The 20237-nt window shown below is 39.3% G+C and overlaps 3 protein-coding genes across 3 annotated transcripts; 1 reads left to right on the top strand and 2 right to left on the bottom strand.

Annotated features, from left to right (window-relative positions):
* Nucleotides 1–258: 258 nt before the first annotated feature.
* Nucleotides 259–1266, bottom strand: LOC149962292 (zinc finger MYM-type protein 1-like). Its single transcript, XM_090164444.1, has one exon. It carries the CDS (start codon nt 1264–1266, stop codon nt 259–261), a length of 1008 nt encoding a protein of 335 aa, XP_090020570.1.
* A 4157-nt stretch (nt 1267–5423) lies between these two features.
* On the top strand, nt 5424–7582 carry LOC149962291 (uncharacterized). Its single transcript, XM_090168074.1, has 6 exons — nt 5424–5523; nt 6455–6525; nt 6624–6728; nt 7058–7147; nt 7236–7337; nt 7410–7582. Exons 1-6 carry the CDS (start codon nt 5475–5477, stop codon nt 7482–7484), a joined length of 492 nt encoding a protein of 163 aa, XP_090024200.1. The 5' UTR covers nt 5424–5474; the 3' UTR covers nt 7485–7582.
* A 5972-nt stretch (nt 7583–13554) lies between these two features.
* On the bottom strand, nt 13555–16125 carry LOC149962290 (uncharacterized). The gene is made up of 6 exons (XM_090168050.1): nt 16053–16125; nt 14563–14636; nt 14314–14418; nt 14122–14214; nt 13750–13833; nt 13555–13672 (listed from the first exon to the last, which is right to left on the bottom strand). The coding sequence occupies exons 1-6, from the start codon at nt 16096–16098 to the stop codon at nt 13628–13630; spliced, it is 447 nt and encodes a 148-aa protein (XP_090024176.1). The 5' UTR covers nt 16099–16125; the 3' UTR covers nt 13555–13627.
* Nucleotides 16126–20237: the final 4112 nt, after the last annotated feature.

Here is a 20237-nt window from a genome sequence, read left to right as displayed (position 1 = left end):
TTGTTGAACTTAAATATGTCTTGAGCCTATTTAAAGTACTGAAGCTTCTTTCCCCTGTTGTATTTGCGACAGGAATTGTTAATACAATTTTAAAATATTTCACAAGATCAGGAAAGCCAACCTCTAACGACACTAAATACTCGCAACACTCCTCAATTTGGTCAAATTGCTGTTTTTTAATGAAGTTCTTGGCTATTTTTATTTGCCCTTTAAGACATTCTTGGCCAAAATTCAACCTATCGAACTTCTTACAAAACTCTAAAATGTCCGTTTCGTTAAAAAAAAATTGGGTGAATTGGGGTCAGCAGCTAAGAGCGAATTGTATAAATCAGCATTTTTGAGAAATCTTATTTTCATTTCAGCTATAAAACTATCTATTATTTCAAAAACTGCTGATCTAAGTTCCTGTCCTAAAGTTTTAGCTTCGGAACTTCTATTTCCGGTTGTGCTAAGAACTATACTGTCTTTCATTTTTTTATTCATGGATATTTTTCTTTTGATAGGCATTAATGTGGAACTATTTTCATCCGGTACAGGGATAAATACTTTTTCAGCTATTTCTTTAGCACTATTCCATACAATCACAAAATTTGCATCATTTCGAATTTCCTCTAAACTCTTAATAGTCGCCTTACAAATATCTAATGCTTGCGTGATGACTACTTTCGAATTTTGTAAATATTCAGATAACGAATTTGTTATTTCCAAAACATTATTAAGCGCTACTAATATTACAACAATTTTGAAATTTTGTAATTGGGAAAGGTAACCGCGGCATTCAGCTGATTCGTCGGGCTTCCCATTTTCAATAATATTTTCCAAAGCCAATAACACGGCGTCGTATCTACTTCTGATATAATTAAGCCCTTTTTTCTTACTGTACCAATGTGTATTGCAACTTTGTGGCATTTTAAGTACTTTTTGATAATCCAGATCTTTTTGAGCATTTTGAAAATACTCGCTTCTAAGAGCCGAATTGCTCTGGAAATTATACAGAGCCTGAAGTAACCCAAGTAATTCCCTAACTGGTTTAATTTTTCTACAGCAATCGACCAAAACAAGGTTTAAGCGATGAGCGTAACAATGAATGTACGGGCATTCTCCCCCCACGGCCTCTTCTACGCGGATATTAACCCCACTATTTATCCCAGACATAACGCTCGCTCCATCGTAAGTCTGTGCTACACAATTATTAAGCTGAAGGCCACTTCCAGATAATATTTCGAGTATGGCCGAAGTAATTGGTTTGGCATCAAATTGGTGCATATCGACGAACTCAAAAAATCGCTCTTTAATTTCTCCCGCTTTTGAAGTGTATCTTAAACAAACGCATAGCTGTTCTACTCCGCCATTATCTCTAGTTTCATCCGCAATTACGGAATATATGCCCCCGATTCTTTTATTTCAGTTACAATCATTTGACGAACTAAATTTCCGCCTATATTTATCAGCTCATTTTGTATTGTGCTGTGCAGATATTTTCCATTATTGGGCATGCTATCGCGTTTAAATTTTAAATCGGGACATTTCCGTTTAATTAAATTCAAAATTTCTATAAAGTTACCTTGATTATCTAGCTCGTTACCGCACCTATGTCCTCTTAAAGATATGTCCTGTTGGGCACAAAGTAATATAACCTCGAAGTGGGCCGATAAGACATCGCGGTTTCTTATTACGTCAACTTTCTGTTGAGAATTATGTTGAGTGGAAATAGAGCCATTTTTTTTAGATTTTGAATAATTTAAATACTTTTCATACGAAAGTTGGTGGTTTGATTTTTCTGCATCGAAATGTTCTTGAAATCTTCTGTTCATGTTTTTCCAATCCGAAAATCCCGTGACGAAAGTAGAACTCTCTGAGCTTAAAAAGTGTCGACAACAAAAACAGTACACTTTGTCATTTTCAACGGAATATTCAATCATATTGTACTTGTCGAACCAAGTAGAGCAAAAACTTCCGTTTTGATTACCATTTCGAGTTGTAGGATACAATTTTAAAATTGGTTGAACCGGGAAACAATCTTTGTCTACGCTTATATCGGTAATTAAAGTACTGTGCCTACTGAAACTATTCCAATTAATATCTGTTTTCTTACTATTTGGACACTCGACCACCTTTTCTGTGATGAAATCGATCATTTTGTCTTGATTTCCTTTGAAAACTGTTGCTTCCAAAGTTTCCGATGAAAGAACCTCCGTGTTGTATTCGTGACTTTCAGTGTTACTTTGAAATTTAGTTAAATTACCAATACTCAGAATTTGAACATTTTGTGGTACTAGCATTAAAATTGCACACTTTTTTCTTTTAAATTGGCATGAAATGTCTTCAATAGTATCATTACCTCCGGCGTTGCTTTAAATTTCATTTGACTCATTTTGATCTATGGGGACATCATTTTGTGGTTTTTCGGTGTTGTTCGACTTCAAAAACTTAATCATGGCATCTTTCTGAATAGTAGCGCATGTTTTTTCTGTTTCTGTCTCTTTTTCGCTCCCGATTCAAACCGCCTCATATTAAATAGCTATTGAATTTAAAGAGCTTTTAAATATTTAAGACGCAACCGCACACAACCGAGTCCGAAAGAAAATGGCCTACTGTTACTTTTGTATCCCCTCACCAGTGCCCCTCAACTTTTTTACCCTATCTCCCCCCTATTGTTATTGTCACTCTTACTTCTAAAAACGTTTAGCCTTTAGGAACGTTAAAATTGGTGCCATGCTGCTCCACCTGCTACTGCCCAAGGGGGACTCTTCCCTGACGTTTCAACAGGTGTCACGCTGTGCCCCCTTTTTTGCGTTTGAGCTATCTAAAATGGAATGCCGCACGGCAGCACTGAACACGTATGGGTCTCAAACAAAGCCCTTCTCTCGGTACGAATCGCTACTCGCTTGTGTTAAATAGCCTACAGCTAGAAAGATGAATCAGAACCAAAAAATGGGGACTTTTTCCATAGAAATGGTAAAGATCTTTATCATAAGTAAATTAGTAAATACGGTTTCAAAAAGTAACAAATAAAAACACTGAAAAACAGGTTAAACGAGGCCCTTTCTACATAATTTTGAGGCCCTCTCAGAATCTCAACATAGGCTTCAGCCTACCCCAGCGTACCTGTAGCGGCGCCACTGCTGGGCTTTGGGTAGTAGTGCGTGAGGAATTTTTCTAGCGGAGGATGCAGTTGGAAGAGCACCAGGACGTAGTTTAATAACATATTCGCCAGGGAGCATGCCTATGGAATCAAATAGGCCATTATATTGTTCAATAATTTCTAATTTGTTAAATCTGGACAAGACATGTTTGTGAGCCCAGTGAGAGAGTATGACCAGAGGGTCTCAGTTGTCTGCGGAGGATTTTTTAAACGTTTTATGTAACCAAACTTGATATTAGCCAAGAATAACCTGGCTGGATTCTTGAGTAAAGTAGAAACTACAATCGTCTTGAAAGGTGTTGGAAGCGCATGGAAGAGTTACTTCCCCTAATATAGGTACTGGGTGACCAAAATACGCCATTACTCGGTGACTTGGTGATGGTCTCATTTCAGGTCGCACTGGAAAAGTGTGATATACGGTCGCAGGTAACATGTTGACCTGTGAGCCGGTATCTAGTTTAAAAGTCACAGGCTGGTTGTATATGTATCCATCATAGAATCAGTTTGTGATCCATTATCAATAGGCATAACCGTGTTCACTTCCAAAGTAAGAGAACCCAAATGAAAGTCTTCCATGTCAGTTTCAATGTCAGGAATTTGTGTGGCTGGCGAAGAATCCAAGAAATATGTGTGATGATAGGAGTCACGCTACTCATTGGTATAATCAGTCGCTGGTGTTGATATAAAGGATCCAATTTGTTGGTAACCTCGAAAACTTCACTTTCCTCGGAATGCGTGGATTTTACTATTGCATAAGAACCGCAAGATGCGCATTTATACTAAATAAATTCGGCAGATATGGCAGATAGCGCATGTGCAGTCGTTCCTTTCGTTTATAAGATAATTTACTCCCTGCATGTCCACTTGCGTTGCCCATTAAGGTCCGCGCTCGGACTCTAATTAAGAGTTGCAATGAAAAGACTTATTGGGTCGGTAAGTGGTTCAAAATATTAGGTCACCATACCAACTTCAAAAGGGATCAAAAACGAACTTACCCGCAATTATCGCAAAAACCTTTAAGACTTTTAGAGTCAGCATTTGGACCAGGACCGAAAAGAGACTTTGCGACCAAAGCCCGACCCTGAATCGACTCTTTGTGCTACAGGCGTGGCGTCGGCCCGACTCTAAAATGCTACAGGGTTAATAGAGTTACCAAAGATTGTCAAAAAACGTAAAATAAAAACGACTACTCATATTTTAATTTCCATTTGTAGGATAACAAAGTTATTATCTATCACACTAGATGGCGACCCCTTCTATGTAAAACCTATATATATATATTTTGTCTATACGTGGAATTTGAACTCAGTTGTTTTTCTTTTGTATATTTTTAGTAGACAATAAAACTGTGCGAGGAAAGAGCTTCTCTCTTTCCATAATAATATTTTCTCGTTTCATTTTCGGTTTAGTTACAGTTACAATTAATTTCCAATACCATTAACCTGTGTTCGAGTAATAATCTTTTAAAAATTGGTGGCCATTTTTCAAGATGGCCGACAATCCTACTAGAATTGATTCGCGTGACTTCATTTTTCGTATATACCCTCTAACATCAGAAGCGATACGCAAAAGAAATTCGCAAGTTCAAGAAATTGTAGATGGTTTTAAGAAAATAGAAAAGTTAAGCTTTAATTGAAAAGCTCTAACAGTAAGTTCTCAATGCTTGCCAACACTCACAAGCTAGCTTGATGAAACGTCTGAAAAGCGTTGTGGAAGCATTAGACTTTCCCGTTCATAACGGCGCGTGCTCAAACTTTCGGTATTTAGAACAAGGGAGTATAAAGCGTTTTCCAATTTGTGGGCAGGAATTGAATTTCAAATCGCTATTTTGACACTCTTCCAAATCTGCAAAATCTTCTTAAAACGACTCATCTTGGTCGGAGGAACACCCCAGGCAAAGGAATACAGACTTTTCACTTTATCAGTCCGTCAAGAAGCGTACCTAGCGGCAAAAATATTAAATTCCTTAATCCTTTTTTTTAACTTCCTACTTCATACTCTCTTTTACCGACGAAATTTGTTGTTCGAAAACACTACGAATTTCGCAAACTTGAGTTGCGGCCAAAGTGACATAAGTACCAAAAGTGAGCCAATTCTAAAGATTTACTTAACTAGGATTGACTGTACACCCTTTTTCTGGATTTTGTTTGACGGTTCATAAATCTTCTTTCGCGAGGTGACAAACAATTGACGTTGTCATTTGGGCCTTCCTAAAATCGCATTGTATGTTAATCGAAAGAGAGCGGATTCCCTCGCTATATAAGCGGACGGCGACGCTGAGAACAAGACACTTGCAAAATTTCTCAGTTTTCGAAGAGTTGCTAAAATCATGAACGCTTTGTGCCTCATCTTTTCTTGTTTGGTCGTTGTCGCTTTGGGTAAGTTGTACATAGGCTTTATTTTCACTCTTTCTATTGAATTAGATAGAATAACGATCGATCATGATCTATGGAATTTAGCTGGGAGAACGATCGCTCGTTATTTATTGAACTTCTATAGGCTAACAATCGATCGTTATTATTTTCATTTATATATGGTAAAAATAGATCGTTATCTATTGAAATCATTTAGGGTAGAAATCGATCGTTGTCTATTGAAATTTTTAAGGCAACGATCGATCCTTATTTATGGAATTTATATAGGGTAAAAATCGATTGTTCAAATATCTTCAGGTAATGATCAATCGAAACGGAAATATCCTTTGGGGATAGGGACGGGACAGTCGTGGAGGAAGTATACCACCCGCTGGGGGATTTGCGGTCGTCCTCACACTGTCATCCACATTATCTTCTTTCTTCGCAGACGCTTGGGATTGCAGGACTACGGAATTAGTTCCATACTTGGCCTGAATTATAGCTAGCTTCCGTATGTAATTTGATTTTGGTGCGACCGTAGAGACACCCCATGGGGAAAATTGGAACAAGTGACTTCATCACACATTTACCGATTTTAATTGTTCGGTTCGGCAATTTAGTTTATACCAAAAAATGTATTTATTTCGGGAAAATGACTTTATTGAGACGATTTTCAACTTTGCTCCTGCAATCTCCCTCACGCTCGAACAGTAAGCTCCGCCCCCTAAACAAAATCAAATCAGCCCGGTGTCTCATTCGTTCCCTACAATTGGCGTCTTTCGAAGCGATTGTAGCACACGCCAGTGGCGATTTCCGACCCGTCTCGTGACGTGGATATTTTGTGCCGAATGCCGCCACCACGGCGCTGGCGTCAGCCGTTGCTAACTTTGCTCGCTATTGAGCGTAACGTCCTTTATTGGTTGGTCTAAGACCAAATCAAACTTGAATATTGCAGGAGAAGGCGAATTTGACGCCAAAGGCAAATGCGCCGCTCTCTTCGAGAACGAAGTCGACGTTTCCGCTGAGGTGACTTGAGACTTTTTTAATTTATATCTGAAAATTTAGAGGTGAAAACGGAACCACGAAGAGCGTAAATATTGATAAATATTTTTTTATAAATGCAGCTATCTAGCAACCAATGCTCTTACACCTGTAAGGATGCTGATGGCAAGAAACTGTCTTGCGGCGCTATTGAGCTCACTAATGGTCTCGGCTGCGGAGAGGGCAAGGTAAAGTGTAGCCATCTATCGGGTTTTCCTAGATGACGCGACGTTTTAACGCATCCAACTTCACGCGCAACAGACCCTGTTAAGCTTGTTTTCCACTAGCGCACATCATAATGTTATTTTCTTTACGCGCGTAAAAACGTTTGAACGTTTCAAAGCTCGCACTCTTCTCTTTTCTCTGGAAGAGTCGAGCTCGCGCCCAAAAATAGCTCTCGGACTCTTTAGAGCCCAGAGTCCGCCGATCTCTGCTTAGCAGACGAAAGTCCGGAAATTTATTAACTTCCGTGGCTCAATGTAAACTAAAAAAACACTAATTGAAGTCTAAATCACAGGAATGTTTAAGCGGAGAATGCGTCACTTCCAGCCCAGAACTCGAAGAATGCAAGAAGCAATTGGGAAAATCATTGAAAGGAATCAAAGAAGTAGAAATCCAATTCTAACGCTATTTTAAGTGACTTAAAAAGCATAATACTGATTACTGATTCTGTTCATTTCTGTGCAACTTGATAGGGTTTCTGCTCCACCAGTTGCATGACTGGCACCGGCATTTTCAACAAAAAAGTCGGACAAGTTGTCAACAAAAATGAAGGTCAAGATTGCGGACACACCATCGTACGTTTCCCTTCCTTATTAATTCGAAAGCCTCTTGTATTTTCTGAAGAGCTCTATTTATTTACGGTCTAGGATCACGCCTTGAATTTGTGGGTCTACAAATGCGAAAGTGGCGACTGCATGGGCAAAAGGAAGAGGATCTTTTAAACGCCGACAGATGTCGCAGAACACCAAAAGAACTCAAAACCTCTTTGTATCAATATGGAAATGAAATAAAAAATAAGAGTTCCTAACTGAAGTACAAATCACGTGGTCTTAATTTTACTAAAGCGGTGCGAGCGTTAACAACGAATCAAATGTTGAAAACAGGGTTATTATTTAATCAGCCTACCTTGGGCCGCGTCAAAATTCTGAGAAGGAATTCTTCTCTCGAGAAGAGTTCTTCGTGAGAATTTTCCTCCCCGGGAGGACTAGCTAAAATGCGTCAAATGTAAAAAGACTCTTCTAAAGATGGCGGCTTACAATAATCCCACGAACGTAGTGAACTAAGCTTTTGACAATAAATATTATTTTTACACGATTTCACGACAATATATGAAGGAAGGAAATATTTCATAGGAAATTAACTAACCATTCTATATTCTCTGAAATTAATTTTCGTAAACTAATTAGAACATTAGCTGCCAGTTTTATTTGTAATTTGACCGAGTGAGAAAGGGCTTGTACAAAAATTAGTATTTTCGCACTTAAAAATTGAATTTAAAGTAAGTACATCAACCACCATCATTCGTAATAACATCCGCTTCTACATTAAAAAGATCATGCCCACCTTATTTTAAAAGACTAACTAAGCACTACCAATTGGACCGAAAGCTGATAATATATCTACGTAAATTAACAGAATTATTTTTCCGCGCGAGCTTGAGTGCAAATCTGTGAGTGCTCTTATTTGAAAATTGCGTGTTTGCAGTTTAAAGGGTGGCAAAACCACCGTGTGACGGTGAGCGTTAACGGATGAATTTGCGGTTGGGTTGAGCGCGGTTGTTTTTTTCGTTAACGCTCACCGTCGCGACGGTTTCAACTCAGTTTTATTGGAAAGTTAGTTATTGTAATGTTTATGGGTAGTGTGTGAATGTTGACTTTGTGTTACGGCGGTTGTGGGTGATGAGTTTGTTTGTATGTATGGGTGTTTTATCTCCAACTTCTTCTTATTGACTTCTGGGACGGACCGAGTGCTCAGGGTTACGGTAAACGTCTCAACGATTGTTCACGGTATTTGTCTTAGTAACCCAAGTCCTCCTCTATGATAGGCAGACGTTCTACCACAGAACCACCGATACATGTTACGCTTCATTGAAAATTATAAACTCAGCTTAGCGGAAGAGTATATTAATACATTTTTTGCGTATGAAATTTTAAAGGTCAAATCTTGTTTTAGCGTAGTCAGCAGAGATAAGATGGTTAAAGCAAAGAGTATAAAAACTACGTAACCTAGAGATATAATAACGGTCGAAAGCAGTAAAGGAAGTTGTAGCAACCGGGGGAAGGCACTCAGTGAATTTGCACTTCAAATTTCGGTACCGCAGCGCCACTACGGCAGTATTTAGTACAATAAATAATAAACCCGGAGAAAAATGGCAGTTACGGTGTTGCGGAGGTGCTAAATTTGGCATTTTGGATATTTAATTGTCTAATATCTGTCAATTCAAAAAAGTGACAGTAATTGGTTACTGTTTCGTAATTTTTTTAGTTAGAATTTGTGGATTCGTTGTTTCGGTGTTTATTTTCAAAAAGTGAAGAATAAGGCGTTTGTTCTCTAACGTTGCCAAGTCCTAAAGGTAACCAATTCCTTAAAGAATTTTCAAGAATGTTGAACTAAATCAAAATGATTGCCACTTAAAACTGCCATAGTGGCGCTGCGGTACCGAAATTTGAAGTGCAAATTCACTGAGTGACTTCCCCTCCGGTTGCTACAACTTCCTTTACTGTTTTCGACCGTCATTATATCTCTAGGTTACGTAGTTTTTAGTTCCACATCGAGATATATATATATCGAAGTGGGACTATTGCTATGGACGGATTGTCGTTAAGTGTTGTGTGTGTGTTTGTTTGTTTGTTTGGTGTGGAAAGCAACGACACGGCAGATGGCGCTGCGAAAATAATTTGCAGTTTTGGCGAAACAAGGATTCGAACTCCCAGTCCAAAACTCCGATTATTGACGCCTTTACGCTCTCGGCCACTGGAAGCTTACCAAAATATGTTCGAAACTTCTAGTGTATTCTTGTCAGTTTTAGCGACGCGGGGGGAGTTGGCTAGTTAAGTTGTCGAAATTCTCGTCCGTTTTTACGACTTATTTTACGTATATTTTCGGAGTTTAAGGTCAAGTGAACCTCAAACTTCGCGTCGGGTGGTGGGTGGTGGGTGGTGGGCACACTCGCTTAAGATGCCTCGCTCGAAAGTGAGTACTCGAATAAACGAGCTCGAAAAATTTAAATGTTCGGGTGGTGAGCAGTGGTAGATGGGCACACTCGCTTAAGATGCCTCGCTCGAAAGTGAATACTCGAATAAACGAGCTTGGAAATTTTAAATGTTCGGGTGGTGAGCAGTGGTAGGTGGGCACACTCGCTTAAGATGCCTCGCTCGAAAGTGAGTACTCGAATAAACGAGCTTGGAAATTTTAAATGTTCGGGTGGTGAGCAGTGGTAGGTGGGCACGCTCGCTTAAGATGCCTCGCTCGAAAGTGAGTACTCGAATAAACGAGCTCGAAAATTTTAAATGCCCTCTTCCCCATATGTACTTATAAATGCTCTAAAAGCCCCCCAATGAGATACTTATTTTCTTATTTAAATAAATCAACAAGAGACATTAAAAAACTTCATCACTCGTTACACCAAACAAAAGGTTCAAGACAAACTACGAGTTCAATCCACACTGACGAACTTCCTTTTGGGTAATAAAAGCAATAGAACCATAGAGAAACAATTATAAATTGAAGTCACTATCGGGAGAAGGTATTATATTATTAAGAACACGCGTACGCTTAAAAAGTTACAGCATTGAAGACTCTATTTCCCTTCACACACTTACGTACCGCCATTATTAATTATTGGACTCCCATACTCATCCAAAAACTAGGGGCATTCGGGCATATGTAGTTTTATATCTATGAAGGTAAATTTTTATTACGATAATATTTGCCGTATACCATTCGCAAAACTTAGGTCTATTAACTTACAAGTTCACGTAAAGACTACCCGTTTATAGCTCTACCACAAATAGATCGAAATTTAAAATATAGCTTTTTGTCAAATTACCTTGCAAGTTAAGTCAATAAATGACCTCAACAGCTTATGAATTGGTTTGCCCACCCATGTATCCTGAGGGTGGACGGTGGCCTCTCTTTAACATAGGATGGTAAATAGTATATCTCACTATAGGAAATCACATGGGCTCAACAGTTTTTATATTAGTTTGCCCACCCGGGTCTCCTGATGGTGGGCGGCATCCATCCTTTCACTTAGGGTGGAAATTTATATATCCAACGATAAGAAATCACAAAGCCTCAAAAGCTTAGTATTCGTTTGCCTACCTGTGTCTACTAAGGGTGTATGGCTTTGCCCATTCGAATACACTGATGTGGAACTAATATTACGGCCTGGGCCGACTTGTTATACTCTTTGGTTAAAGGGTAGAACCCGTGGGTGGTCCACTTAGTTAGTTTTTTGTAATTTATTTACGGGTTTTATTATCGACTTAGATATAATTGTATTAATGTGGTGGCGTTGGTCTAACGTTTATTGATATACGAGCTGTCGTTTAGTCCAGTGGCTTTCTGTGCTTTGTTAATGATAAGGTTTTTGCTTCTTGTTTTGTTTTGCTTACTTAACTACTAACTTCGTAATTTATTTTACGTGTTTTCTTATCGGCTTTAAATGTGTGATACATTTTCATTAATGTGGTTACGTTGGTTTTATTTATTTTGAGGCAAAATCTTCCGAGGAGAGGTATATTTTGGCAAGCTTGCCAACTTGTTATATGATAATATTTTGCTTCGCGTATAATATAAAATGTTTACCAAAACAAAATGTTATTTTGTTCATTCTTCAAGGATAAAGTTCAAATTATTAACGTTGAATGAATAATTTTGACTAACACCGTGTAAGTACCCTTTTGTACCGATAAGCGGGCCTAAAAAATAACGGTTTATCAATTAACGATACTATTTATTAAATTAATTTTGAAAAATAAAATAACCTTTGTATGGTAAATAACTTCTACCAGTTCGCCGAACCCTATGTAAATGTTACACAAAGGCCCCGAAAATGTTTTTGACAACACAGTATGTATATTTTCCCATTGAAAATAACATGGGAATCTGAGCACTCTAAGGGTAAAAGAAAATTTTAAATTTCAAAACCAAAAAAAATAGATCAAAATTGACAAATGAAATTAATTTTATGATATTTTGATGAATTTTGGTCAATTTGATCAAAATATGTAAAATTGATCAAATTGTTATTTTCAATGGGAAAATATACATACTGTGTTGTCAAAAACATTTTCAGTTGCCATGGCAAATCTAATGCCCATTGCAACTTTTCCCTTGGTGAAATTTCCTGTTACCATAAGGTCTACATACCCACCTAGTTTCAACAAAATCGGTGATAATCACCTCGGGTAGTCTCCTCGTTAGAGTGGAAGGCTATAAGCGAAACTTGTTAACAATTTTTATACGCAATGTCTTGTTTTCGAAGCGTGAAATAAACAGGTTGGCCTAAAGTCAATGTACAATATCTGGATAAAAAGTAAGTTTATACTAAAGAAAATGTAAAAACAACACCATCGTTCTTCGGACTATATTAATTCTCGCCTCGAAGACAAGATGGCCCGTTAGGTTTAATGTTTCACGTGCTTCCATAGGGCCTTCCACTATGTGAGTGGGTTACTCTATGGGCCCTAGTCATTTAGCGCCTCGGGGTTGCTTTAACAGTGGCGCACCCAGGCGGGAGCCCAGAGGGGATGGGAACGTTTCTACTTATTTCTTTTCATTCGAGCCTTCCACAAGCCCTTCAATTAATTTATGGGTGCGCCACTGAGTTTTAGGCGTATTAACTGACGGTAATGTTATGACCTAAGCCTGTTCTACCATAATTTACGTGCAAAATATCATAGCAGTACGTCCATCGACAAATAAATTATTCTCTAGAACACTTATCCTCTCCAAAACGCGTATTTTCCACAAAACCCATGACTACTAGCGCCACCTTTTGATATGATTCTACAAACGTCGAATTTTGTAACATTGGGTACAGCTTACGTCACACATTTTTTAGGGAACTTTTAGACCGACTAATACTGACCAAATAGGCGCTTCAATAATTCATCTTCAAGGTAATCGCCAAGAAGTAAGATTTCCGAGAGCCAGGACCTGCAAGTAGCTATTTATACAGGGTGTTTCAAAAGGTGATGCAAAAATTTGAAGGAGTTGTAGAGGATGAGCTAAGAAGTATGCCTGATTTCTCCCATTTTCCTACGATGAGTTAAAAGAGCGCCAGAGAGCTTCAAAGTGTGTCCTACTAGCCCCTGGAAGTAGGCTGCAACTTGCATAAAACCAAGCAGCAGGGACTTTAAATACTGTTTAAGTTTACTTTTTTACGCTAGTTACCTCGATTAGTTTACAAAGTCCTTCTTACCTATCACACGAACCCAAACCTTAATGTTCGCATTTCCCTGCTGCTTGATTTTGCGCTTTTTGCAGCCTACTTCCAGGGGCTAGTAGGCCATACTTTGATAGCTCTCTGGCGCTCTTTTAACTCATCGTAGGAAAATGGGGAAAATCAGGCATACTTCGCAACTAACCCCCTACAACTCCTTCAATTTTTGTCATAACTCATTGAAATACCCTGTATAGTTCTTATTGAAATAATGGAAACTTTTCATCTGTAAACAGAACGTCGTGTTTTTGATAGGCCTTATTATGTCAAAAAAAGCTACCCGGTTAAAAGGAAACACTTGTTGCATACCGTACAGGTGAAAAGTTTCCATTATTTCAACAAGCACTATATAAACAGTAATTTTCAGGTCCTGGTGTCGGAAGTATTACTTCTTGGCGATTTCCTTGATGATATTTTATTGAAGCGCCTACTCCAGTTCACCCCCTTCGTCACCCCAAAGTGGAGGGATACGTTGAGCAGGCGACAATTTTAGTACAGGGAAAGAATCTTTTTCATGTCTATGGTTTCACTAGCACTCGTTGGAAATTAATGTACAACGGATATTCGTGTTTTAGTAAAATGTTTTAATTGGTTTCAATGGAATTTGGGTAATTTGCGAAAAAATCAGAATGAAAGTTACATGCCACATCTTCCTTCCTTGCACTTGCCGGCTTTGAAAATCTACAAATAGCCGATAATATAATATTCTCCGTAGATGTATTTATTTCCTGACAAAAACCAAACAACTTGAAACTTACGCCACAAGCACCACCATCTGGCCTGTTGGCTTCGGCATCCTTGGTTCTGTCGGCGGCGTGACATCTGACGCGACAGTCTCCACGCTGAAACAAGAAAACAAAATTCGTCCTTTGAATTTTTCTATTGGTCATCCATAAGGAGTCAGAGTTCAAATTCAGCCAATTATATAGTACTCCCAAAAAAATTCGTCTGTTGCGTAGCCATAGTGCGGCTAAATACGCATTAAGCCTAAAAATGGTGGTATTCAAAATCGCTCGCCAATTTCCCGGAATATTTCGTTAACGGAAGTTGTATTAGATTAGTTCATGGCGCCGCTACCGTGGGGCGCTATTTAGAAAAAGATTTTAAGACAAGAAAAGTCAATGAATTACGTCAGTGTGGATGTGATCCAAAGTAGCGTCACCCAAAGCGGCCTTGCAAGCGTCGATGTCGGCGTTGGAGTTACATCTTCTGCTCAAACAACTCTATAAAACGAAAAAATATAAGCGAGGGTCCTATCTCAACGCAAAAAGCATTAAGGGGGATGTGGCGCCATCTAGGAGCGAAAAAATAATCTACTTTACTTTTCCATCGTCACATTTCACGCCATCTTCCAAGTACAGTTGAGAGGCGCCTTCGTTGACATCGGTACCACGGCAGTTAACTTTGCAAGCGTCCAACAAAGCTTTCTGATTAACCAAGTAAATATAAAATTTAAGGGTGCGAAATCTCCCTAAACTCAGTCACCAAAACATTTCGGCGGCGCGGTACCGCTCCGGTCTCTTCCTCTATGGGGAAACTCTAGCGCCGCCGAAATTTTTCAATTATCTTACGGTGCCCTTGCTCTTGGCATCTCCGTATTTTTCTTTGCACAAGGCATCCAAGTCTGGATCGTCAGCGGCGAAGGCTGTGAAAAACAGATATATTTAAGTCTTGGTTTAAAATTAACAAAGTATGGCAGTTAAACAAAATATTTTTATCCCCCACTCATCTAAGTCACAAGAGAATGTACGTTCATTACTTCAGTTCATACGCTTTGCGTTATTAACGCAACGTAACAAGGCTGTTAAGCCTAGGCTTGCTTAGAGTTTTGGAGACTATTCGTCAATCTAGCTAGGCAATGATACAGAAATTTGCTTAACTTCTCTAATGTAAATAAAACCTAAATACGTTCTTGAATTAATTGGTAAGAAATTGTCGATGGTTTTGGGAAAATAGAGAAGTTAAGCTTTGGCTAAGCACTGAGAAGCTCTAACAGTAAGTTTTCAATGCTTGCCAACACTCACAAGCTAGCTTGATGAAACGTCTGAAAAGGATTGTAGAAGCATTAGACTTTCCCGTTCATAACGGCGCGTGCTTAACCATTTGGTGGGGAGGAATATAATTTTCGATACTCTGACAAATCTGCCGAATAAAAACGAGTCATCTTGGCCACTTAGTTCGGAGGAACACCTCAGGGGAAGGAATACAGACTTTTCACATTAGAAGTCCATCCTCAAGAAGCGTTCCTAGTGGCAAAAATATTAATTCCTTGATCCTTTTTTGAACTTCCTACTTTATACTCTCTTTTACCGACGAAATTCGTTGTTTGAAAACGCTACAAATTTCGCAACACAAATTTGAGTTGAGGTCAAAGTGACATAATTACCAAAAGCGTGCCAATTGTAAAGATTTATTTATTGATGCGCGTAGAAGGCTAAACTAGGATGGACGGTGCACCCTTTTTCTGGTTTGCTGTTTCGTGTTTTGTATTAAAACGTAGATAGATGGTGGTAGCGTTTTCGTAGAGTGACAAAAAATCAATTTGCCTGATAGCCTTCCACCTACGAGCAACAAACACAGCACTGCCCACGCAAGGAGATCGCAACCCGTCAAAAGTCGTTTTCTTGCGTACATTTTTCATTGGTTAGACTTTTTAGCGCCTGCTGCCGTTGGAAGGGGAAAATTCATAAATTGTCGTCCCCCCTGCCCCTTAAACGTTCAGCGTAAAAGCTCGTCCATTGAAATTTGTACACAACACGGCGTTAGTGAGTTTAAAGGCTAGCTGCGTTCTCCTTGCGATTGTTGCTCCTAGCTTCTACAGCGCTTCCTTAGTTCTCGAAGCGTTCACCAGGCGGCACAATTTCTACTTTGAACTTCTCATTCTAACTCTTACTTCATATAAAAAACGCTTTCAATGACAAACTTTTAATATTATAAGACTTTCGTGGATTAAGCTGTAGCCGAGAAGCGATGATAATAGCGATTTTAGACCATCGTGCAAAAGCTAACCCCAACTGGAAAAAACAACTCGTTTTCAAACTAAAGAGCAAAGTAACGTTACCAGAGCCAACGATGGCGAACAACAGAACGGCGGCGAAGCAACGCATTTTCAAAGACAGTTTTAAATCTGCGCAAAGAGATAGAAACTGAAGCCCTGACTGTCGACCCTCAACCTTATATACCCTTCCGTGCCAAGACATTACTCGTGAAATTCCAAAAGACGGAAAGATTCGCGACATTTATCTTAGTAGGAAAAGACAACCTCGCCTGACATTGTGACAATCAAGGCCAAAATGATGACGCGCAGCTGAATATCGGGAAATTTCGCCCTAGATACAGGATATTGTCACCGCAAAATAACGGATATGCAAATAGGTTTTGGTGATGAATGATTCTGAAACATCAGATTTACCTGGGGCGCGTCAAAATTCTAAGAAGGAATTCTTCTCTTGAGAAGAGTTCTTTGTGATAATTTTTATCATCTTGAGAACTGGCTAAAAAGCGTCAAATGTAAAAAGATTCTTCTAAAGATGGCGGCTTACGAGAACACCATGATCGTTGTCAACTAATATTATTATTATTATTTTTACACGATTTCACGACAATATATGAAGGAAGAAAACATTTTATTTATAATTTCAAAATAAATATTTCATTGGAAATTAACTAACATTCGGTTTTCTCTGAAATTCCTTTTCATCCGCAAAAATATCATACTGTTAATTTTCTTCAGCATCAAATAAACTAACTACAATATTAGTTGCCATTTTTATTTATAATTTCCCGCCTTTTTGACCAAGTGAGAATGCTCCGAGGCATTCTCGCTCTTCCCAAGAGAACTCATGAGAAGAGAATACGTCACTTCCGGTGAGAAGGACCGTCAAAATTCTCACTATCAAGGGAAGAGTTCTTAGAATTTTGACACGCCCCATGGGTATGTGTAAAGTTCGTAAGAATGTGTTCGTATTTTGAAAACATGGTTTTGTTCTTTAGATGGAAACTTAGAATGCAATTTCAATTTCAATAGGAACTTAAATAAAACATCCTTCAAGGAAATCCCCAAAAAGGACTGTTTAACTTGCTGAAATATTGGAAACTTTTTACCTATAAACAGAACGTCTTGTTTTTGCGAAGTCAAAAAACTACCCGGTTAAAAGGGAGCATTTGTTGCATACCGTATAGGTTAAAAATTCCCATAATTTTAACAAGCACCATAAAAACAGTGACTTGCAGGTTCTGGCTGTCTGAAATATTAGAGAGTGTCATCAAATTTGGCCGTTATAGAACAATACAGCGACCAATGGAAACCGATTTTCAAGTGCCAGAAGTGGGTAAACGCTTCGTTATAAAACCGTCCATCAGAAGCTATCAGAATTCAAATCTAGGTTAAGGAGTTCTATATCCAGAAAGAGGGCTGGAAAAAACACGGATTATGATTGTTCTGATACGCTAACACGAAGTACCAAATAGGAGTAGCTACTGCATTTTTACATAGTTTTTTACTTTCAAAGTAAAGTTTCACCCAAAAATATTTATGCTATGCAATTTCTATAACTTTTAAAACGTTATTTTCGAAAATTTCAAGGTGATTATTTTAAGGGAGCGGCCATTTTGAGTTCTCGTTGCCAAAAATATAAAACATAATTACAAATGTTGGTTTTTTTATCAGTTTAGAAAACGAAAATCAATTTGTCGACAATTATTAAAGGCCCTTAATGGGCTACTAGGAGCAATAACTAGTGGTTTTACCCGGTTGTCAGGGTCTGGCACTTGTAAACCACAAGGGTGATGGCACACTGGGATATTTTACCCTTGGTCAATTGGTTATCCTCCTCCCCAACTTCGGTCAGATTGGGGTCGGAAACTGACTTCGGCTCAGGTTAACGGGAGAGGCTGGTCCACGCACTGCAGGCGCTCTGGCCTTCTTGCTGTGCGGCGGCGAGTCTACGTTGCCATGGCAAAACGGTTGCCCATTGAATAAATTCCCTTTAGGATTTTTCATGATACATGAAGGTCTACCAATCCCCCGAGTTTGAACAAAATCGGTGGGTTACACTTCGGGATGTCTCCTTGTGAGAGGAGGTGTAGGTGAAGATCGTGGGCCCTTAACGTACCGGCCCCTAAAAAGCATGCTGGTGGTCCCTTTTCCACCGGGCCCCGGGGATTTTTCCCCTGACCCCCTCTCTGCACGGCCCTGCATATTTCCACAGCTGTGGGCGAAGTGGTTGTTGTCCCATGTCAGAAGTGCAACTGTCAGCATTAGTGTTATCCCGCTGAATATTTCTGTTGGTCACCATTCCGGGGATAAGATATCTCAGGTACACCGGTACATAAATATCTGACACAATGTCAACAACGAAATAGATTGTGCAAAAATTCTGATTAACTAATTGACGTAACCGATGCTTAGCAAATAAAGAAGCTTATTTGAAATAAAAACTAAATTTTATTATAAAATATGCGTAAAAGAAATTTCATCTTGCGTATAGTTACAATTAAAGGTACAAAAAATAAAGAAACATATAAAAGACAAAAAGGACCCGAAACCCGATTACGTAATTTGCAGAGTGGTTTTCGCGTGACGTCAACATCTCTATACTTAGACAGTTAATGTCTAACCCAGCCACCTGAATTAAAGGCAATAAAAGTCGCTATATGACTTGGGACTAGGGTGGTGCCAAGGGTATTAACCTAGCTGACCCCTTCTTCAACCGCCTTAAAAATCGTGGCCGCCATCTTGCCCGAGTGTCTCGCGAAACCTCGCTGTAGAAAAGCCCTTAATACGAGTAGAATTTAGGAGGTTCGTCGTGGGCGGGGATGTCCGGTTTCTGAGTGGCGCGGGACGGGTTGACTTGGATGGGTTGGATGACGGGGAAGCTGCCACCAGCCGGCACCAGCTCGGGGAAGCGCGTCTCGATTAGGACGCACGATCCACTTTGGCATTCGTAGTGGGTGTTCTGCAAATAAAAATGTACTCATTAGGTGGTTTCTTTTCACCTGGTCTCATACCAAAAGCGCACTCTTTCTTAGCCTAAAACGTTTCATTCGGCCTCAAATTGGTCCGGGAGAAACCAATGAGGAATGAGTCTAGTTACGACTTCATCAGCGTTCTTTAGTCACAGCTAGACCGATGTTTCATTGGCTATTTCTATCACCAATTGGAGAGCCGTTCAACTCGTATACGTGGTTTAATTTACACTGGTTTTTAAAAGAGTTTAGTAAAGAGACGATTTGCTGTTAAAAAACGTAAAAGGGTTTGCTTAGCAGATGGAAATCCAGCAGTTAATGAGTTTCTCACGCTAGTCATTAAATTTGGTTCGTTCGCCTTAGTATGGGGTCGATAGAGACCACCTATAGTTCATCGTATCTTTATTTTTGTTAACTTTATTCCTGGCCCGATCACTGGCGTCCAGATCAAATGTCAGTTAGAGTCTTCAGATAATATGTGGGCAGCACCCACATGATGGTCGGAAGAAAAACCACGCCCCCTCGTTTTCCCCCGTAATTAGGAGGAGGAGATATTACGGTACTATCTATCTATCTATCTATCTTTGTAGGTGGAGAATATTTTTCGGTAATCACGAAAAAAACAAATTCCCGGCTTCAAATCCTCTGTTAACCTAAATACAATATTGATGTCTTTTGAGAAGACACCTGTCTGAAACAACATTTTTCTAATGGATATTTATCTATCGCAAAATCCAAAGAACGATACATTTGTCATCTAGTTGAGTGTCTAGCTCGTCAATAATCACGGTTACGTAAAACTTACCGGTAAAGCGCCAATGGTGGGTGTACAAGGTAAATCCTCATTCTTGTGTTGGGTGGTAACGGTGGACAATCCGTTAATACAAGTCGCTTGGCAATCATTCTAGATTTGTAAAAAGCGGTATTAGTAGACAATCGAGTAAAATATACGAAAGGCAAAACAAATGGATCAACTAATTACCGACGAAATGGTCGAAAACTCCGTTCCCTCGGCGCCTTTTTTGCAAATGTCAATGTCTTCGGTTTTGTAGCAATTACCCTTGTAGCAAGTCTAACAACGGGGAATTGTTTTGTAAATAAGTTAATTCAGTCTGCGCGTTTGAGCCACCACCCTGTACGCGTCATTTGGTTTACCTTCTGGTCGGCGCACGTCAGTTCGTCGGGGGCTGTGCGAATATCGAAATAGCTCCAGAGGTTTTCCGTGTAAGCGCAGATGAATTGGCAACCATTGCTGCCACGAACGTCCTATATTAAATTC

The sequence above is a fragment of the Leiobunum rupestre genome, chromosome 1, assembly GCF_980474605.1.
Source record: "Leiobunum rupestre chromosome 1, qqLeiRupe1.1.hap1, whole genome shotgun sequence".
NCBI classification, from domain to species: domain Eukaryota; kingdom Metazoa; phylum Arthropoda; class Arachnida; order Opiliones; family Sclerosomatidae; genus Leiobunum; species Leiobunum rupestre.
Note: the sequence above shows the minus strand (reverse complement) of the source record. Positions and strands in the feature narration are given on the sequence as shown.

What these genes read in the sequence shown, in the direction of transcription:
- LOC149962292 (XM_090164444.1), bottom strand. Translation starts at nt 1,266, where the DNA reads ATGCACCAATTTGATGCCAAACCAATTACTTCGGCCATACTCGAAATA.
- LOC149962291 (XM_090168074.1), top strand. Translation starts at nt 5,475, where the DNA reads ATGAACGCTTTGTGCCTCATCTTTTCTTGTTTGGTCGTTGTCGCTTTG. An exon ending in AAGTCGACGTTTCCGCTGAG is followed by an intron (nt 6,526 to 6,623) that starts GTGACTTGAGAC and finishes TTATAAATGCAG; the next exon opens with CTATCTAGCAACCAATGCTC. An exon ending in CATTGAAAGGAATCAAAGAA is followed by an intron (nt 7,148 to 7,235) that starts GTAGAAATCCAA and finishes GCAACTTGATAG; the next exon opens with GGTTTCTGCTCCACCAGTTG.
- LOC149962290 (XM_090168050.1), bottom strand. Translation starts at nt 16,098, where the DNA reads ATGCGTTGCTTCGCCGCCGTTCTGTTGTTCGCCATCGTTGGCTCTG. An exon ending in GTTCGCCATCGTTGGCTCTG is followed by an intron (nt 14,637 to 16,052) that starts GTAACGTTACTT and finishes TGTTTTTCACAG; the next exon opens with CCTTCGCCGCTGACGATCCA. An exon ending in ATGCCAAGAGCAAGGGCACC is followed by an intron (nt 14,419 to 14,562) that starts GTAAGATAATTG and finishes TTGGTTAATCAG; the next exon opens with AAAGCTTTGTTGGACGCTTG.